We start from the raw sequence: 21,109 nt of genomic DNA on the forward strand, positions 1-21,109 counted from the left end.
ATCAAAATCGTTTATGTTTGGTTCAGATTTGGTCGGGTCTGGACCAGCCTTGATTTGGTTCAATAAATGACCTTATTTCAACTTTCATTACAAACTGAAAATATGTTTTTTCTAAATCCGGAAAGAACGCCTTTTCAACTTTCATTCAAAACTGAAAATGAACCTGATTTCAACGACCAGAAAATACATATTTTCAACGTCCGGAAAATACGTTTTTTTAATGTCCGGAAAATACGTATTTTTCAACGTCTGGAAATACGTATTTTCACCTTTCACAGATTCTAAAATGAACCTAACTTCAACTTCTGGAAAATACATATTTTAGATGTTTTTTCAATGTCAATTTGCTTACTAGGACTTTTCTAGTTTTGTGGGGTATAGGAGGAAGGAATTTTCTTCTCTCACCTAGTGCAGCAGAACGGCCAAAACTGGACCTGTATGTGTATTTATGTTACCGCCCCCGCTCCCAACCACAGCATGAAAAATGCTGAACGGGCCGCAATGATCTCTGTCGGGACCCGCAGTGATGCAGCCAGTCAAGATGCTCTCAATGGTGCAGCTGTATAACCTTTTGAGGATCTGAGGGGCCAAGCCAAATCTTTTCAACCTTATGAGGGGCACTGTTGTGTTTAGTCCTTGGTGATGTGGAAACTGAGGAACTTGAAGCCCTCGACCCATTCCACTACAGCCCCGTCAATGTGGATGGGGGCGTGCTCGCCCCATCTGTTTCCTGTAGTCCACAATCAGCTGCTTTGTCTTGCTGACTTTGAGGGAGAGGTTGTAGTAGTAGTACAGTAGTAGTAGTAGTACAGTGGGTAGTAGTAGTAGTACAGTAGTAGTAGTAGTACAGTAGTAGTAGTAGTACAGTAGTAGTAGTAGTAGTATGTGTCTTAGAACATATGCGCATCTATGTACATCTCACCGCAATCTGCCAGGCAGTAATTTTACATGATTTCTGAAATGAAGTTTGTAGTGGAAAAAAAATAAAAATCCCAACAGTGGCCAGTGTATTAGGTACACGAAAATGGTTCGCTCCTACAGACGTGGCATGTAGGCAGACAGGCACCGACGCATTCAGTTACTGTTCGATTGAGCATTAAAATGGGCAAAACGAGTAACCTAAGCGACTTTCAGTGTGGTATGATCGTCGGTACCAGGTCGGCCTCCTGGGCTTTTCAAGCCTGACAACGTATAGGGTTTATAGAGAATGGTGCGACAAACAAAAAACATACAGTCAGCGGCAGTCCTGGCGGCGAAAACAGATCGTTAATGAGAGGTCGAAGGAAAATGGCAAGAATTGTGCAAGCTAACAGGCGGGCTACAAACTGTCAAATAACAGCGCATTACCACAGTGGTGTGCAGAACGGCATCTCGGAACGCAAAACTCGTCGATCCTCGTCGACCACACCGGGCTCCACTCCTATCAGCTAAAAACAAGAAGGAGCGCCTCCAGTGGGCACGCCATCACCAACACAGGACAATTGAGGGGTGGAAAAACATTACCTGGTCCAAGAATCGCAGTTCCTGTTGTATCATGCTGATGTCAGAGTCAGGATTTGACGTAAGTAGCATGAGTACATGACCCCATCCTGCCTGGTGTCAACAGTACAGGCTGATGGTGGTGTACTGGTGTGGGGAATGTTTTCCTGGCACACGTTAGGTCCCTTGATACCAATTAAGCAACGTTTCCATGTCCTGAAGAATTCAGTTTGTTCTGGAGGCAAGGAGGTTCCGACCCGGTACTAGATGGGTGTACTTAATAAACTAGCCACTGAGTGTATAAAGAAGATTGGTAGAGTAAGAAATAATAGAGGATAATGTTTTTCTAGATTTAGTTATCCTCTCTTTTGCAAAGTCAAAGACCACAACCTGGAAGTCACAGTAAAGGTGTTAACCTGTCTAGGATGAGAGTGGCGCTAGCGGCACTCCCCCCCCACCCCCACTGAAAAACCAGTGCCGCGAAATTCAAAAAAAATATTTTTTTTAAATATTTAACTTTCACACATTAAAGTCCAATACAGCTAATGAAAGACGCAGATCTTGTGAATCCAGTCAACATGTCCGATTTTTTAAATGTTTTACAGGGAAGACACAATATGTAAAGATGTACACATTAGCACCTAAAAACACATTAGCATAATCCACCATCTTTTATTTGTCCACCAACACCAGTAGCTATCACCAATTCGGCTAAACTAAGATATTTATAGCCCCTAACCAAGAAAAAAACTAATCAGATGACAGTCTGATAACATATTTATGGTATGGGATAGGTTTTGTTAGAAAAAAGTGCATATTTCAGGTAGATGGCATCGGTTACAATTGCACCCACCGTCACAAATGGAATAGACAAACTACTTAGAGCAACGTGTTTACCTACTTACTAATCATCAAACATTTCGTAAAAATACACAGCATACACGAATCGAAAGACACAGATCCTGTGAATACAGACAATATTTCAGATTTTCTAAGTGTCTTACAGCGAAAACACAATAAATCGTTATATTAGCATAGCACATAGCACATAGCAGCCCAGCATTGATTCTAGCCAAAGTGAGCGATAAAAGTAAACATCGCCAAAATATATTAATTTTTTCACTAACCTTCTCAGAATTCTTCAGATGACACTCCTGTAACATCATATTACACAATCCATATAGAGTTTGATCGAAAATGTTTATATTTAGCCACCAAAATCATGGTTAGACAATGTGAAATGTAGACAAGCTGGTAAAGAAAAAGTCCTTGCGCCACTTAGACAGTGATCTACTCTTATACATAAATACTCATAAACGTGACTAAAAAATATAGGGTGGACAGGGATTGATAGACAATTTAATTCTTAATACAATTGCGTTATTACATTTTTTAATTTATCCTTACTTTTCAATACAGTTTGCGCCAAGCAAAGCTACGTCAAAAAACATGGCGTCCTAAGCCACTAAAATGTTTCGACAGAAACACGATTTATCATAATAAAAATGTCCTACCTTGAGCTGTTCTTCCATCAGTATCTTGGGCAAAGGATCCTTTCTTGGGAGAAATCGTCTTTTGGTGGAAAGCTGTCCTCTTGCCATGTGGAAATGTCAACTGCGTTCGGGATGAACTGAAAAGCGTGCCCAACTTTTCACATCGTTGCAAAAATAAATGTCCCAAAATCGCACTAAACGGATATAAATTGCTATAAAACGCTTTAAATTAACTACCTTATGATGTTTTTAACTCCTATAACGAGTGAAAAGATGACCGGAGAAATATAACAGGCTAAACTAACGCTTGGAACAGGAGCGGGTCGGTGTCCAGCACGCGCGTTACGCAGCAAGGAAAGACTGATTAGCCTCAGGGTTTTTTAATTTATAGTGCCTGTGAACGCGCAATCGACACGATTCAAATCGTCATCACGTAAAGACATCCAGGGGAAGACGTAAGCAGTGTCCGTATAGTCATAGCAATAACAGTGGCCTTTTAACTGACTCCAGACCAGTGGCCAAAATTTCTGGAATCTGACTCCATGTCAGGGAAATTGCTGTAGAATGGGCTCTGTTCCACTTAGAGACAAAATTTCAACTCCTATAGAAACTATAGACTGTTTTCTATCCAATAATAATAATAATATGCATATTGTACGATCAAGAACTTTGTGGGAAGCCGTTTCAAAAAATTACACGATTAGCATAAATAGCCACAACAGCGCCCTCATCCCCAACAGGTTAACAGCTTCATATTGGTGTCAGTCCCATCCCAGTGGCTCAGTGGATTTTTTCAAGGGTTAACACTCAAAATCTCCCAGGTCCGATCTCAACTTGAGTCGATCAACAAGATACAGAAAAACTATGTTTGTACAATAAATGTTTAATATATTGTCATGTGACTCCAGATTTCTACATGGTTTGTTGTACAACTAACTTTCTCAACAGTAAGATAACACTAACATATGAAAGAAACCTCCATGGACTTAAAAAAATGTAATTTATCATTCTGGGAACATAGAAAGAACATTGAGGGAATGTTTTGTGCACCCTGATGCAAACATTGTAAGTATGCCATCACATCTGGACATATTTTGTGTTTAGGGAACCTATCTCTCGTCATATCCCCACAAAGAAACGTGTAATATCTGAAAATGTTGCTAGCTAGACTTTCTTACCCGTTTGAAATCGGAGTAGATAGCCAGAGCGAATTTACTGGCTATGTCTATCAACAGTTGTCGCAGTGACATTCTATTGAAATGGATACTTGCATAGTGGAGTCTTTTGTTAAGACATGTAGCTAGCTAGCTAGCCAAACAATGAACCATAATCCCAACTCATGACGTTACTACCCTGCATGAATCTGCAGGTAGCTAACCAACCAGGATCAATGTTAGCTAGCTAATGGTTGCCCTTAGTTTGAAGATGTAATCCGGAGACAGGTGTTTTCTCCATCTCCTTAGCTATCATACTCTAATTCCACTGATTTCAAAACTCAGTCCTCCAGAAAGTGGAGAGCAACACTTATGCAGCTTTACTAAGCAATATTTTTTTTTTTTTGTCGCGTTAGACAAGATTACCTACACATACTGACCAGCTCAAATAGACAGAAGTGTGCTATATGGCAGACCAATCCGAACTCATCTCTCGGCATGTCCAGCCCACTCATTATCCCAGCAATCATGGCTAGCGGGAAGGTTGCTTGCTTTTTCTGTGGCTAAACCAACTAGGCTCTGTGGCTAAAACACATTTTGATTAAAAAAAAGATTACGTTTAAATGGCTCTCGTTTGAAGTAGTGACCCGCAACATACGCCTAGTTTCCTGAAACGGGTCACATATCTTTTGTGATGTCCCCACAATGTTCCCACCAGACTGTTACCACAACCTAATGAAACATTCTGGAAACCTTTAAAGAACAGACTATACAGTATGTGTTCTGGTAACATCCTTGCATTGTCAGGCTAGTGGTTTATACGAACATTGTATAATCCTCAGCACAACTGGACAGTCTTTGTGTTATGAGAACATTTGCCACTACATAACAAATGTTCTGGGAACTTTCATAGAACCAATTTTGGTTTGCTATGTATACTGTATATTGCCTTAATAAAACATTGAGGTAAGGTCTGTACTGTATATAGCCCAGTGTTTCCCAAACTCAGACCTCGGGACCCCAAGGGGTGCACGTTTAGGTTTTTGACCTAGCACTACACAGCTGATTCAAATAATCAACGCTTGATGATTAGTTGATTATTTGAATCAGCTGTGTAGTGCTGGGGCAAAAACCAAAACATGCACCCAGGGGGCCCCAGGACTGAGTTTGGGAAACACTGATATAGCCCTTTAAAAACATTTTGATAACGATTAATCACTTTATTTCTCTCTCTCTATCCCTACCTCCTACACAGTGACCATCACAGCTCTGTTGCCAACCAATTTCCGTCAGGACTTCCCCTTTGACCTCCAGGAGCTCCCAGCCTTCGCTATCCTTGGGTGAGTCTAAGCTGTCCTCAATTAGCCAGTAAGCTCTTTGTTGCCTCAATTAGCCAGTGAGCTCTTCGTTGCCTCTGTTAGCCAGTGAGCTCTTTGTTGCCTCTGTTAGCCAGTGAGCTCTTTGTTGCCTCTGTTAGCCAGTAAGCTCTTTGTTGCCTCTGTTAGCCAGTGAGCTCTTCGTTGCCTCTGTTAGCCAGTGAGCTCTTTGTTGCCTCTGTTAGCCAGTGAGCTCTTTGTTGCCTCTGTTAGCCAGTGAGCTCTTCGTTGCCTCTATTAGCCAGTGAGCTCTTTGTTGCCTCTGTTAGCCAGTGAGCTCTTCGTTGCCTCTGTTAGCCAGTGAGCTCTTCGTTGCCTCTATTAGCCAGTGAGCTCTTCGTTGCCTCTGTTAGCCAGTGAGCTCTTTGTTGCCTCTGTTAGCCAGTGAGCTCTTTGTTGCCTCTGTTAGCCAGTAAGCTCTTTGTTGCCTCTGTTAGCCAGTGAGCTCTTTGTTGCCTCTGTTAGCCAGTGAGCTCTTTGTTGCCTCTGTTAGCCAGTGAGCTCTTCGTTGCCTCTGTTAGCCAGTGAGCTCTTTGTTGCCTCTGTTAGCCAGTGAGCTCTTTGTTTCCTCTGTTAGCCAGTGAGCTCTTAGTTGCCTCTATTAGCCAGTGAGCTCTTTGTTGCCTCTGTTAGCCAGTGAGCTCTTCGTTGCCTCTGTTAGCCAGTGAGCTCTTCGTTGCCTCTATTAGCCAGTGAGCTCTTCGTTGCCTCTGTTAGCCAGTGAGCTCTTTGTTGCCTCTGTTAGCCAGTAAGCTCTTTGTTGCCTCTGTTAGCCAGTGAGCTCTTTGTTGCCTCTGTTAGCCAGTGAGCTCTTTGTTGCCTCTGTTAGTCAGTGAGCTCTTTGTTGCCTCTGTTAGCCAGTGAGCCCTTCGTTGCCTCTATTAGCCAGTGAGCTCTTCGTTGCCTCTGTTAGCCAGTGAGCTCTTCGTTGCCTCTGTTAGCCAGTGAGCTCTTCGTTGCCTCTGTTAGCCAGTGAGCTCTTCGTTGCCTCTGTTAGCCAGTGAGCTCTCTGTTGCCTCTGTTAGCCAGTAAGCTCTTTGTTGTCTCTGTTAGCCAGTGAGCTCTTTGTTGCCTCTGTTAGCCAGTGAAAGCTGGTGTGAGTGTACAGGAGGATAGCCTGTCACCTAACATGGATAATTCAGCCAGTGAGGTGGTGCATTTAGGACGTCTTATTTTAGCTTGCTGTTACCGTGGTAGCGTAGCCTCCGGGCTTACCACAGAACTGAATAGTACCAGAGCCCCCTCTCTTTCTCTCTCTATTTCCATCTCAGATGAAAGACGAGCCCTGTGCTTAACTGCGTGGGCTCCCAAAGAGAAGAAAATCCCCCTCTTTTTTCTCCTCTTTCCTTCTTGTCTGGAGGATGTCCTCCCACTCGGCATCTGAGGAGTGGAGCTTTGACTCACAATCAAACAAAACAGCAGTCTTATCACACTTCTATAGGGGAGAGAGATAGAGAGAGAGTGTTTGTGTGTGTGCACGCACGCACGCCCCTGTAGGTGTGTATTTCGGTAACCTCTCCCTTGCCTTGATGTCTTTTGGGAAAGTAGGTGTTGTAGGATTTTGTAATCAATGTTCATAAATTTCAATTATCTTTATAGGTGTGCAACCCAGAGTGTGTAAAGTTCTGGTTTAAATGAAACAGACAGAATTCCCAACTCACAATTAGTCAAATCCAATTTTATTCGCGAGAGCTCTGCCGTGCATATACAAAGATGTTCCTTTTATAACATTCTCTTAACCGACGCACATACATACACACTAACCCTAGGAGAGCTATCCTATCTACTTCTCTACAATTCTCACCACAGTTGATCACTACCCAACTGACAGTTCCATTCCCCCCAAGATAAGGGAAACCTGGAGGGGTACTGTGAAATATCATCTATTCATCATTTATTCAGGAGTATTTGACATATTTAATTATTCAGGAACATGAATTTATGAGCATTCATATACAGTAATTGGCTGTAACTGAGGGGGAACTTTGAGCTGGGTGATATGAACAAAATCCATATTGTGATAAATGTAACTATTTGCTTGATAACAGTAAATACAACGACAAACAAAAAAGTTTGCGGTTTTGGGGCAGGGCTTTAGACACGTTTTTTCCAGTGTCAAGTAGGACAACTGAGATGGTAGCCTATGGTTAAAAAAGTCATCTATTTCATCTAACATATCCAGGGAATGCATGATTGATATTTTGATGTGTAACATTATTTATTTTTGGCTATATAGCCATGTAGGCTAATTGATTAATCTATCAGTAAATATAGGTTAATGTCCTAAAAAAAACTTTCCAGTTTGATGTAGGCCATTTCTATTCACTGAAAATGGCGTGTTCTGCTCTTCGAGCGCATCAAAACCATACTACGGCCTACACTGATCAATGGTCATACAGTGCATTCGGAAACTATTCAGACCCCTTGACCCCTTTCCAAATCATGTCCAGTCAATTGAATTTACCACAGGTGGACTCTTATCAAGTTGTAGAAACATCTCAAGGATGATCAAATGAAACAGGATGCACCTGACCTCAATTTCAAGTCTCCTAGCAAAGGGTCTGAGTACTTATTTAAATAAAGAATTTATGTTTTTATTTTTATACATTTGCAAAAATGTCTAAAAACATGTTTTTGCCTTATCATTATGGTCTATTGTGTGTAGATTGATGAGGATAATTTTTTATTTTATCAATTTTAAAATGTGGGAAAAGTCAAGGGGTCTGATTACTTTCCGAATGCACTGTATACTTGTACATCTCTCTCTCCTCGCATAATGGGGTGAGGGAGTGAGAGCTTCCCACAGCAGCCGACAGCGAAACGGGACAGGCAGATACTTTCATAGCAGGAATCAACACAATGTATAGGCTATTACTATTGACCAAATAATGATTTTAGAACAATCTACAAGAACGTTGTGTAGCAAAGTCACTGAACATGCGGGTGTCAGTAATTTTCAGTTCATCGTCCCAGCTCTAGGCTTTGCTACCACTTGGTTCTGGTGGCTGGAGAAACTCTGCCTCTCTGTCCTACTGTAACTTCCACAAAATACAAGCTTATATAAACTGGCCTCTCTCTCTTTCTACACCTGTCTTTTTCTCCTTTTAATCTCTCCCTCTCCCTGTCCCTCCTCCCTCCCCACTCCTCCCTTCCCCCCCTTCTCTCGCCACAGTATTGCCAGTGGTCTTGGCGGGGCATTGTTTGTCTGCCTGAACAGACAGATAGTCCAGTTAATCAGGAACCAGAAGACCATCAAAAAGTTCCTCATGAAGAAGTAAGTCATCAACATCAGACAGTGGCCCCTACTGGGTCCTAGAGAGAGTACCTGTATCCCAGTGTCACACACACACACACACACACACACACACACACACACACACACACACACACACACACACACACACACACACACACACACACACACACACACACACACACACACACACACACACACACACACACACAGATTTAGCTCCAATGATGCAGACCTCTCCACAGCAGAGATAAATGAAGACATTCATCTTGACAACTGTTTATTAATGAATGGTGTTTACTCATCTCCCTACCAGACTGATGCATTAGCAATCCTCAGACTTCTAAATTAATGTGATGTTCTGTATATCACTCAGCTGTGGGAAGGGTTTGGGGACAGTTTGACTAAACACCCTCTCTGCTCTCCCACTTATCCTCCCTCCCTTCTCTTCTCTCACCCTCCCTCCCTCTCTCTTTCCTCTCACCCCCTTCCTCCCTCTCTCTCTCTCTCTCCTCTCCCTCTCACCCTTCTCTTCTCTCACTCTCTCTTTCCTCTCACCCCCCTCCCTCCCTTCCTTCCTCCCTCTCTCTCCTCTCCCTCTCACTCCCCTTCTCTTCTCTCACCCTCCCTCTCTCTACTCCACCTCTCACCCTCCCTCTTTTCTCTTCTCCCTCACTCTCTCTCTCTCTATCTCACCCTCCCTCCTTCTCTCTCTTCTCACCCTCCCTCCCTTCTCTCACCCTCCCTTTTTTCTCTTCTCCCTCCCTCTCTCCCTCCTTCCCTCCCTCCTCTTCTCTCCTCTCAGGCGTCTGCTGTACCCAGCCCTGGTCACTCTGCTTGTGTCTACGCTAACGTTTCCCCCCGGCTTCGGACAGTTCATGGCAGCCAAGGTTAGTTTAGTTCCACCCTTCCAAACCATGGCCAGTGGGTTTTTGTGGATAACACAGGTGAAATCAGAGGAGAGTTGAATAGTAAACAAAAAATGTTTGACCAACTGGGGACATTTTGTTAGTCCCCACAAGGTTAGAATTACGTTAAGGGTTAGGAGCTAGGGTTCATTTTAGGGTTAGGTTTTTGGGTTAAAGTTAGGGTTTGGGTTAGGGTAAAAGTATGCGTTAGGTTTAGGGTTAGGGGTTAGGGAAAATAGGATATTGAATGGGACTGAATTGTGTGTCCCCACAAAGTTAGCTGTACAAGACTGTGTGTGTGTGTGTGTGTGTGTGTGTGTGTGTGTGTGTGTGTGTGTGTGTGTGTGTGTGTGTGTGTGTGTGTGTGTGTGTGTGTGTGTGTGTGTGTGTGTGTGTGTGTGTGTCTGTACATGCAGCTTCATTGCAAGTGTTAGATGAGAGCAGTGCCATTTGGCTTAAATTATATGAGGAGAGAGAGAGCGAGAGAGAGAGGATGGAGGTGTGTGTGTGTCTACACGTGTGTGCGCTTGTAGAGATGGCTTAGGGGTGACTAATGTAGATGCCTCTCTGATTAAATTCCTCTCATCTGTGAAATTAAAACAATTAACAGCAGAAAATTCAGCGGGTCCTCCGGCCTAACACACAATCACACATTTACATAGAGGAACAGTCTCTCCCTCCATCTCATTTTTTTCTTCCTATGTTTTCCTGCCTCCCTACCCCCCCCCCCCCCCCCCTCTCTGTAATGAGAGGGGGAGTGAAACTATTGGTGCAGTTCTGCTGTTGATTCTAGGGATGTGACAAATAGATTTAGTTTAAACTGCAATTTTTCTTTTTTGCTTAAACAATTCCATGTACAGATAAATAGTTACGCAGTTAGATTAAACAACTCCTTTGTAAGATACATTTTTTTAAATGAAACATGTATGGAAACAGGTGAATTAACACTCCTCAGTGAGCAGGCTCAAGCAAGCAAGCTAAAACCCACATGGTAGCAAAAACTAACTAGCAGAAATTGTTAAAAGTTAGAAATGATTTAAACACTTTGCTGGAGGCTACTATTTACTAGTTAACAAAAAATCATGTATGTCATATAAAATATATTCACCCCACCCAGTATTGTAATCAAAACCAGAAAATATGTAGTCCTTGGCTCAGACAGTATAGTAGTGTGGGCTCAATAGCATCTCATTAGTGTGCAAGATCTTGAGAATCAGCTGTACATGTGATGGAAGAATGCACTGTGCATGCAGAGGGTTGCAATTCCATTGAATTGGGGAAAGTTTAACCAAAATATGACACAAGACCTCGAATTGCCTTGTGTATCCCACAATAAGTTCACTGTTACAAGTTAACGTTTTTGATGAATTTAAGCAAAATTCACCAAATTCCCGGGCTTAACTTCCCATGGAAAATTTCTGAAAATATTCCGGAAATTTACCAGAAAGTTTATGACCCTTTGCAACCCTATCCCCTAGCACCTACCACATGGCACTTCATGTAGATTGGGATAGCACTAATGTAATAGCTTCTGCTTGACCTCTGAAAGGAATAATTCTTGCTGTGTTGCTTATACCTATCCAATCCTTTCATATCTGCTTCAATGCTTTGGGTAGGAGCTTGGGACCAATATGGGATATATAAAAAATTACATAAATGCCTGCTGTCTTTAGGCCTCCATCTGTCTGATATGATGTCACTTCCGGTTTCCCCCATGCAGCTGACCCAGATGGAGTCCCTGGAGACATTGTTAGACAACCAGACGTGGTCCAAGCAGGGCATACCCGAGGAGTTTGACAGCGACAGCAACTCTCAGGCCTGGAAACAACCCCAGGTCAACGTCTTCGTCACCCTCACCCTCTTTGTCGTCATGAAGGTAGGCACACAGGAGCCTAACCTTTCTCCTGTTAGTGGTCTTGAAGGACAGGAGTTAAAGAAACAATTTCCCATCCAAAACTGCTTAAAAGTCCTGTCTTGTCCTCTTGTCCCATCCCTGTCTCCTCTCTCTTCTGTCCTAAAATCAGACACCTTTACTTTCACTCCTCTGATGGTGCTGTCCCATCCCAACCCCTCTGTTCTTCCAATGTCACTTCCAAGGTTGACACAGCCAATTTTCTCTGGGTGTGTGTGTCCAGCCCCCTACTGTATATGTAGCAGTATTTCTGGCATATATTTTGACGTTGTCACTAACTTTGTGTTTGTGCCCATTGTTCTCAATAGAGGTACTATTTTAGTAATCCCCAGTGTGTGTGTGTGTGTGTGTGTGTGTGTGTGTGTGTATGTACTGTATGTGTGATAGGTGTGAAAGCAGCGTAGGGTGTAGAGTTACTGACATAGATCTATTAGATCACACTGGCAGCTGGCCTTAATTACTGCTAACTAGACGGTAATTTCTATGCAATCAAATCAAATTTTATTGGTCACATACACGTGTTTAGCCAGTGTTATTGCGAGTGTAGCGAAACTCTTGTGCTTCTAGTTCCGACAGTGCAGCAATATTTAGCAAGTAATATCGAACAATTTCACAACAAATACCTAATACACACAAATCTAAGTAAAGGAATGGAATAAGAATATATAAATATATGGATGAGCAATTTCAGAGCGGCATAGGCTAAGATACAGTAGATAGTATAGAATACAGTATATACATATGAGATGATTTATGACAAATATGTAAATTTTATTAAAGTGACATTATTAAAGTGACCAATGATTTCAAGTCTGTATGTAGGCAGCAGCCTCTCTTTGCTAGTGATGGCTATTTAACAGTCTGATGGCCTTGAGATAGAAGCTGTTTCTCAGTCTCGGTCCCAGCTTTGATGCACCCGTACTGACCTCACCTTCTGGATGATAGCGGAGTGAACAGGCAGTGGCTCGGGTGGTTCTTGTCCTTGAGGATCTTTTTGGCCTTCCTGTGACATCTGGTGCTGTAGGTGTCCTGGCGGGCAGGTAGTTTGCCCCCTGTGATGCGTTGTGCAGACCGCACCACCCTCTGGAGAGCCCTGCGGTTGTGGGCGGTGCAGTTGCCGTACCAGGTGGTGATACAGCATGACAGGATGCTCTCAATTGTGCTTCTGTAAAAGTTTTAGATGACAGGCCTAATTTCTTCAGCCTCCTGAGGTTGAAGAGGCGCTGTTGCGCCTTCTTAACCACACTGTCTGTGTGGGTGGTCCATTTCAGTTTGTCAGTGATATGTACGCTGAGGAACCTAAAGCTTTCCACCTTCTCCACTGCTGTCCCGTTGACGTGGATAGGGGGGTGCTCCCTCTGCTGTTTCATGAAGAAGAAGGCTTGCTCTGAAGGATCAGCGAAGTGGAGATGTTGTTACCCACCACCTGGTGGCGGGCCGTCAGGAAGTCCAGGACCCAATTGCACAGGGCCGAGTTCAGACCCAGGGTCTCGAGCTTAATGATGAGCTTGGAGGGTACTATGGTGTTGAATACTGAGCTATAGTCAATGAACAGTATTCTTACATAGGTATTCCTCTTGTCCAGATGGCATAGGGCAGTGTGCAGTGTGATGGCGATTGCATCGTCTGTGGACCTATTGGGGCGGTAAGCAAATTGAAGTGGGTATAGGGTGACAGGTAAGGTGGCGGTGATATGATCCTTGACTAGTCTCTCAAAGCACTTCATGATGACCGAAGTGAGTGCCTACAGGATGATAGTTCAGTTATCTTTGCATTCTTGGGTACAGGAACAATGCTGGCCATTTTGAAGCATGTGGGCACGTCAGACTGGGATAGGGAGAGATTGAATATGTCTGTAAACACTCCAGCCAGCTGGTCTGTGCATGCTCTGAGGATGTGGTTAGGGATGCAGTCTAGGCCGGCAGCCTTGCGAGAGTTAACACATTTAAATGTCTTACTCACGTCGGCCACGGAGAAGGAGAGCACACAGTCCTTGGTAGCTGGCCTCGTCGGTGGCACTGTGTTGTCCTCAAAGCGGACAAAGAATGTGTTTAGCTTGTCTGGAAGCAAGATGTCGGTGTCCGCGACGTGGCTGGTTTTCCTTTTGTAGTCCGTGATTGTCTATAGACCCTGCCACATACTTCTCTTGTCTGAGCCATTGAATTGCGACTCCACTTTGTCTCAATACTGACATTTTGCCTGTTTTATTACCTTGCGGAGGGAATGACTACTCTGTTAGTATTCTGCCGTATTCCCCATCACCTTGCCATGGTTAAATGTGGTGGTTCGAGCTTTCAGTTTTGCGTGAATGCTACCATCTATCCATGGTTTCTGGTTAGGGTAGGTTTTGATAGTCAGTGGGTACAAGATATTCTCTACACTTCTAGATAAACTCAGTAACCGTCTCAGTGTACACATCCATATTATTCTCAGAAGCTACCCAGAACATATCCCAGTCCGCGTGATCAAAACAATCTTGAAGCGTGGATTCCGCTTGGTCAGACCAGCGTTGAATAGTCCTTAGCACGAGTACTTCCTGTTTAAGTTTCTGCTTATAGGAAGGAAGGAGCAAAATTTGTATTTATTTTTATTTCACCTTTATTTAACCAGGTAGGCTAGTTGAGAACAAGTACTCATTTGCAACTGCGACCTGGCCAAGATAAAGCAAAGCAGTTCGACACATACAACAACACAGAGTTACACATGGAATAAACAAACATACCGTCAATAATACAGAAGAAAAAGTCTATATACAGCATGGGCAAATGAGGTAGGATAAGGGAGGTAAGGCAATAAATAGGCCATGGTGGCAAAGTAATTACAATATAGCAATTAAACACAGGAATGGTAGATGTGCAGAAGATGAATGTGTAAGTAGAGATACTGGGGTGCAAAGGAGCAAGATACATAAATAAATTGGATGGGCTATTTACAGATTGGCTATGTACAGGTGCAGTGATCTGTGAGCTGCTCTGACAGCTGGTGCTTAAAGCTAGTGAGGGAGATATGAGTCTCCAGCTTCAGTGATTTTTGCAGTTCGTTCACGTCTTTGGCAGCAGAGAACTGGAAGGAAAGGCGGCCAAAGGAAGAATTGGCTTTGGGGTTGACCAGTGAGATATACCTGCTGGAGCAGGAAAATGGAGTCGTGGTCTGATTTGCTGAAAGGAGGGTGGGGGAGGGCCTTGTATGAATGTCGGAAGTTAGAGCAACAATGGTCCAGTTTTTTTTCAGCGCGAGTGCTACATTGACTTGTTTATTGTTTACTCCATGTGTAACTCTGTGTTGTCTGTTCACACTGCTATGCTTTATCTTGGCCAGGTCGCAGTTGCAAATGAGAACTTGTTCTCAACTAGCCTACCTGGTTAAATAAAGGTGAAATAAAAAATAAAATAAAATAAAACAGTCGATATGCCGATATAATTTGGGTCGTATCGGCTTGAGAGGGATATACATGGCTGTGACAATAACCGAAGAGAATTCTCTAGGGAGATAATAAGGTCGGCATTTGATTGTGAGGTATTCTAGGTCAGGTGAACAAAAGGACTTGAGCTCCTGTATGTTATTACAATTACACCATGAGTCGTTAATCATGAAATATACACCCCATGCTTCTTCTTCCCTTAGATATGTTAATTCCTGTCTGCACGATGCACTGAGAGAGTCATGTTTCCGTGAAACAGTATATGTTACAATCCCTGATGTCTCTCTGGAAAGCAACCCTTGCTCTGATCTCGTCAACTTTGTTGTCGAGGGACTGAACATTAGCGAGTAATATACTTGGAAGAAGTGGGTGGTGTGCGCACCTCCTAAGTCTCACTAGAAGAACGCTCTGAATTCCTCTCCTCTGGCGACGTTGTTTTGGGTCGGCCTCTGGAATCAGTTCAAATGCCCTGGCTGGTGTGAACAAAGGATCCGCTTCGGGAAAGTCGTATTCCTGGTCGTAATGCTGGTGAGTTAGCACCGCTCTGATATCCAATAGTTCTTCCCGGCTGTATGTAATAACATATAACATTCTGGGAACATTTCTGGGCTAACAATGTAAGAAATAATACATTAAAAAAGCAAAATACTGCAAAGTTTCCTAAGGACTAGAAGCGAGGTGGGCCTTTTTGTTGGCGCGTTCTTGGTCTCTTACGCTGAATCAGTACTGGAAAATGCAACATTACCTGTTTATCTTTAGTTATACTGTTAAATACCTTTAAACATCCCAACTAGCCCACAGTGTTACCTGGAAACAGATATGGTAGTTGCTATGTAATAACACAGAATCTGTGCTGGAAAATGCATCACTACTTGTTTCTCTTTTGTTGTATCCCTTCCCCATTACAAATATAGCATAACAGTGACACGTCCTTTTAAAGTAACAAAACATGGCTATGACATGACAAACAAAGCCCAGTTCACAATCAGGTTCTTTACTGTCAAAAAATATATGCACAACATATGACTAAGGATTTATATGCCAATTCAGTGACATGCTGTAACCCCAGCGGCGTGCGTACATTTTTCAAAATTTATAGATTTGTATTATTTAAGACATTGGATGCCATGTCCATTTAAAAAACGTTTTGTGATTTAAAATAAGTATGTACAACAACTGTAAATGATTATGTGTGCGTAAATGATTAGATGAAGAGTGCCAGTCCATGTTCCCTGGATCAACAGTTGACAACAAATACATCCAGTCAAATCACACAGTGCAATCGCAACAAAAGTGACATAGTATTCAAAGTGACATAGTAAAGGAATAAAATAAGTGACATTGTAAAAGTACACAAAAAAGAAGAAGAAAAAAAGACCTATAGGCATATAGTATGGACATTGTTTGTGCATAGAGTGGAATAACTACAGTGCAGTAGCAGCATAGAATTATAATTAAAGTATATCTACATAGTGGAGTTAGGTGACATAACTATTGCATTGGTCCGTAAGACTAAAGTGGGCTGGTTTTGAGATAGGTGGTCCGAGACTTGATGTTGAATCCTCACTGCAGCGGATCCCTCTACCCTGTGCACCGCCTCCCGCCTTCAATCGGACGCCCCTTTCAGGTAAAGGGTGACCTGAATCTGGACCCATCGTCCATGTCATCCCGGGTTGCAGGGTTCTTTCTAATACACAAAGAATGAACATTTAGTTACATTTCAATTGCACAAGGTCTTACGCAACGAGTTAAAAAAATTTACTTAAAGGTAACACATTTAATAATAACAAAACTTACTGTGAAGCATAGTCTTTCGAACAGGCCTTATCCCCTGCACCAGTCCAGGTTGTGGCGATGGCAAGCATGTTTGACAGAATGCAATGTAGCATCTTCCACACTGTTGAATTCAGGTCCTTGACACCCTTTACTACTGTTTCATATAGTTAAAGACAACCAGTTGTAAACATAGCCTAGCCAGCTAGCTAGACACTGGTAGTTACAAACATCTATGTCACCATTTTAGCCAGGCAATAAGAGATTCTATGCAGCTACAAAAATACACAACATACAGATATTAGTAGAGCGATTTCCCATTTTGAAACAGGTTTCAGTTGGCTAGATGGACAGTATGATGCATTTACCATGAATGCTAGCTATCTACATTAGCTTTGAAAGCATGCTACACAAACTGTTGACTAGCCTAGCTAATGCTAAAGCTTAGTCTCTTACCTTTCGACCGAAGATTACTTTTATGGACTGGATGAGGCAACAAGGTTTCTCATCCTTGAGGCCATCTCGGAAAAACATCCGGTATCCATAATTTGTCTGCCTTTGTCTTTCATGAACGACCCTATAATTCAATATCTAGATATAGTTCTCTTTCGGGCCTGACGTCATTAATAGTATTAATTATTAATAGCATTCTAGCTACATTATTAGCAGAGTTATGGCTGGATTAAGCTACCTCTTTACATTTATTTTATTTCAGCTTTATTTAACCAGGTAGGCCAGTTCCAATCTATGGCCGGCTTGAGTGAGTGAGTGAGAGAAAGAGAGCTACGTGCATGGCATTTTTTTCCGGAGAAGGCACAATCATGTGATCAGGTCTAATGAGGTTGCACAGTGAAAGAAGAAGGCTGGCCCAGGCCTACCAAGCGTTACCCAATGAGGTTGAAGGGTGGGCCCAATGGCTCAGTGCAAATTCCATGCACATGTACACACATCAGACAAAGAAAAAGACTAATGACGTGGTGCACATATCTGCAAATACAGTTGAAGTTTAAATACACCTTAGCCAAATACATTTAAACTCAGTTTTTCACAACTCCTGACATTTAATCTTAGTACAAATTCCCTGTCTTAGGTCAGTTAGGATCACCACTTTATTTTAAGAATGTGAAATGTCAGAATAATAGTAGAGAGAACGATTTATTTCAGCTTTTATTTCTTCACATTACCAGTGGGTCAGAAGTTTACATACACTCAATTAGTATTTGGTAGCATTGCCTTTAAATTGTTTAACTTGAGTCAAACGTTTCAGGTAGCCTTCCACAAGCTTCCCACAATAAGTTGGGTGAATTTTGGCCCATTCCTCCAGACAGAGCTGGTGTAACTGAGTCAGGTTTGTAGGCCTCCTTGCTCGCACACGCTTTTTCAGTTCTGCCCACAATTTTTCTATAGGATTGAGGTCAGAGCGTTGTGATGGCCACTCCAATACCTTGACTTTGTTGTCCTTAGCCATTTTGCCACAACTTTGGAAGTATGCTAAGGTCATTGTACATTTGGATGACCCATTTGCAACCAAGCTTTAACTTCCTGACTGATGTCTTGAGATGTTGCTTCAATATATCCACATAATTTTCTTTCCTCATGATGCCATCTATTTTGTGAAGTGCACCAGTCTCTCCTGCAGCAAAGCACCCCCACAACATGATGCTGCCACCCCCCGTGCTTCACGGTTGGGATGATGTTCTTCGGCTTGCAATCCTCCCCCTTTTTCCTCCAAACATAACGATAGTCATTATGGCCAAGCAGTTCTATTTTTGTTTCATCAGACCAGAGGACATTTCTCCAAAAAGTAAGATCTTTGTCCCCATGTGCAGTTGCAAACCGTAGTCTGGCTTTTTTAATGGTTTTTGGAGCAGTGGCTTCTTCCTTGCTGAGCGGCCTTTCAGGTTATGACGATATAGGACTCGTTTTACTGTGGATATAGGTACTTTTGTACCTGTTTCCTCCAGCATCTTCACAGGGTCCTTTGCTGTTGTTCTGGGATTGATTTGCACTTTTCGCAACAAAGTACATTCATCTCTAGGCGAGAGAACGCCTCTCCTTCCTGAGCGGTATGACGGCTGCGTGGTCCCATGGTGTTTATACTTGCGAACTATTATTTGTACAGATGAACGTGGTACCTTCAGGCGTTTGGAAATTGCTCCCAAGGATGAACCCGACTTGTGGAGGTCTACAATTTTTTTCTGGGGTCTTGGCTGATTTCTTTTGATTTTCCCATGATGTCAAGCAAAGAGGCACTGAGTTTGAAGGTAGGACTTGAAATACATCCACAGGTACACGTCCAATTGACTCAAATGCTGTCAATTAGCCTATCAGAAGCTTCTAAATCCATGACATCATTTTCTGGAATTTTCCAAGCTGTTTAAATGCACGGTCAACTTAGTGTATGTAAACTTCTGACCCACTGGAATTGTGATTTAGTGAATTATAAGTGAATTAATCTGTCTGTAAACAATTATTGGAAAAATGACTTGTGTCACGCACAAAGTAGATATCCTAACCGACTTGCCAAAACTATAGTTTGTTAACAAGACATTTGTGGAGTGGTTGAAAAACTAGTTTTAATGACTCCAACATAAGTGTATGTAAATTTTCGACTTCAACTGTGTGACACCGTACGTGATTTTCGGGGACCACTTTTGGCGCATGTGCGCTACTTTCAGAAAAACTGTCAAAAAAGTTTCCAAAACTTCTGGTAACATCTCTTTAAATTAAAGATTGTCCTGTTCCCTTATTGAAATGCCACACTGTTCCCTGTGTGACTCTGTCTCTGTCTGTCTCAGTTCTGGATGTCTGCTCTGGCCATGACCATGCCTGTGCCCTGTGGAGCCTTCATGCCTGTCTTCGTCATTGGTAAGAATTGTGTGCGAATGTGTGTGATTCAACAATAATGTTAACCCTGTGGATATGCTATTCAGTCTTGTGAGTGTCTGTGTACCAATATGTTACTCTCTCATTAACAACTTGCGTGTTTCAACAATAATGTTAACCCTGCGGATATGCTAGTCAGTCTTGTGAGTGTCTATGTACGAATATGTTACTCTCTCATTAACAACGTGTGTGTTTCAACAATAATGTTAACCCTGCGGATATGCTAGTCAGTCTTGTGAGTGTCTGTGTACCAATATGTTACTTTCTGATTAACAATGTGTGTGTGTTTGTGTGTTCTAGGGGCAGCGTTTGGCCGTCTGGTCGGGGAGAGCATGGCCACCTGGTTCCCTGATGGCGTCCACTCTGATGGCACCATCTACCCCATAGAGCCAGGAGTGTACGCAGCCGTAGGTGAGTTACTGTAGAAATATAAACACAAAGACAAAGTTTGGTACTGTCGTGTCTTTGGCATCATTAAACTGAATATTAATCTTTATCAAAAATTCTCTGTAATTATTATTACGTGATTAAACTACTTAATCATGTAACTGTAATTAACTAGGAAGTCGGGGCACCAAGAAAAATATTCAGATTACAAAGTTATAATTTTCCTAATATAACTTTCAGATATTTTAATATCTGATCACTTGGTCTTCTGATTAATGAATTAATCTTTACCTCACGTTAGTCTCATTCCAAACTTTGTAAATTGTTGGTTATCTGCACTAACCCAGTCTTCACTATGAGTCATCCATACATCTATTGTCTTAAAATCATTTATTTACTAACTAAGTACTCACAGAAATGCGTAACACAAACAAACAAAGTAGGAATGGTTACAAAGAAATTATAGGGGAATGTGCCCTAGTGGGCTAAACCGGCATGGCGGCTTGTTAGACAGAGGGATTGATAAGGGCACGAAAGATAAGAGACACTACAAAGTTGATAATGATAACAATTGAAATGCTAATCCTTTGCACATGAACGCTCACTCATTCGGGAATAATTGCAATCAATATATATATTTATGCTCAGTGTGTCGTCGGGATCTCTGTTGAAAAGTTTGTTTCTGTTGGAGAGTTTGTCCGCCCTCTCTCTGTTGTGGTTAGAATGGATAGCTCAGAGTGACATTCATTCATGTCGTTATAGAATAGATGATTTGGCGGTTGTCAGTCTTCGCGTTCAATGATACCGAATTCCTAGCTGCAGACTAGTAATTAAATCAAAGACTTGTTCTTATCCTGTCGGTATCGATGGTCTAAGAGTTTAACCATGTGGGATGGTTAAAAGATTCAGCAATCTACTTAAACCTTATTTCCCTCTATGATCTGAAATTGAAATGAAATGAAATGATACTAGATTACTTTAGAAAAACATTTGGGTGTTGACTGCTCAGATAAAAACGATGACATAAAGAGCCGTTGTTGAAACACTGTGCGATGTTTAAAACGATG

The 21,109-nt window shown here is 42.3% G+C and overlaps 1 protein-coding gene and 1 long non-coding RNA gene across 2 annotated transcripts in view; one reads left to right on the forward strand and one right to left on the reverse strand.

Annotated features, from left to right (window-relative positions):
• Positions 1-21,109, forward strand: part of LOC139549395 (chloride channel protein 2-like) — a 66,657-nt gene that overhangs the window by 25,269 nt on the left and 20,279 nt on the right. The window contains exons 9-14 of the mRNA XM_071359863.1: positions 5,382-5,466; positions 8,675-8,776; positions 9,561-9,645; positions 11,384-11,539; positions 19,568-19,637; positions 19,956-20,066. Coding sequence (XP_071215964.1) covers positions 5,382-5,466; positions 8,675-8,776; positions 9,561-9,645; positions 11,384-11,539; positions 19,568-19,637; positions 19,956-20,066 — 609 coding nt within the window. The remainder of the gene's footprint in view (positions 1-5,381; positions 5,467-8,674; positions 8,777-9,560; positions 9,646-11,383; positions 11,540-19,567; positions 19,638-19,955; positions 20,067-21,109) is intronic.
• LOC139549396 (uncharacterized) lies at positions 15,975-17,648 on the reverse strand. The gene is made up of 3 exons (XR_011669877.1): positions 17,226-17,648; positions 16,794-16,926; positions 15,975-16,683 (listed from the first exon to the last, which is right to left on the reverse strand). It is a non-coding gene; the product is annotated as an uncharacterized lncRNA (long non-coding RNA).

This window comes from Salvelinus alpinus, chromosome 22 (genome assembly GCF_045679555.1).
Source record: "Salvelinus alpinus chromosome 22, SLU_Salpinus.1, whole genome shotgun sequence".
Lineage (NCBI taxonomy): Eukaryota > Metazoa > Chordata > Actinopteri > Salmoniformes > Salmonidae > Salvelinus > Salvelinus alpinus.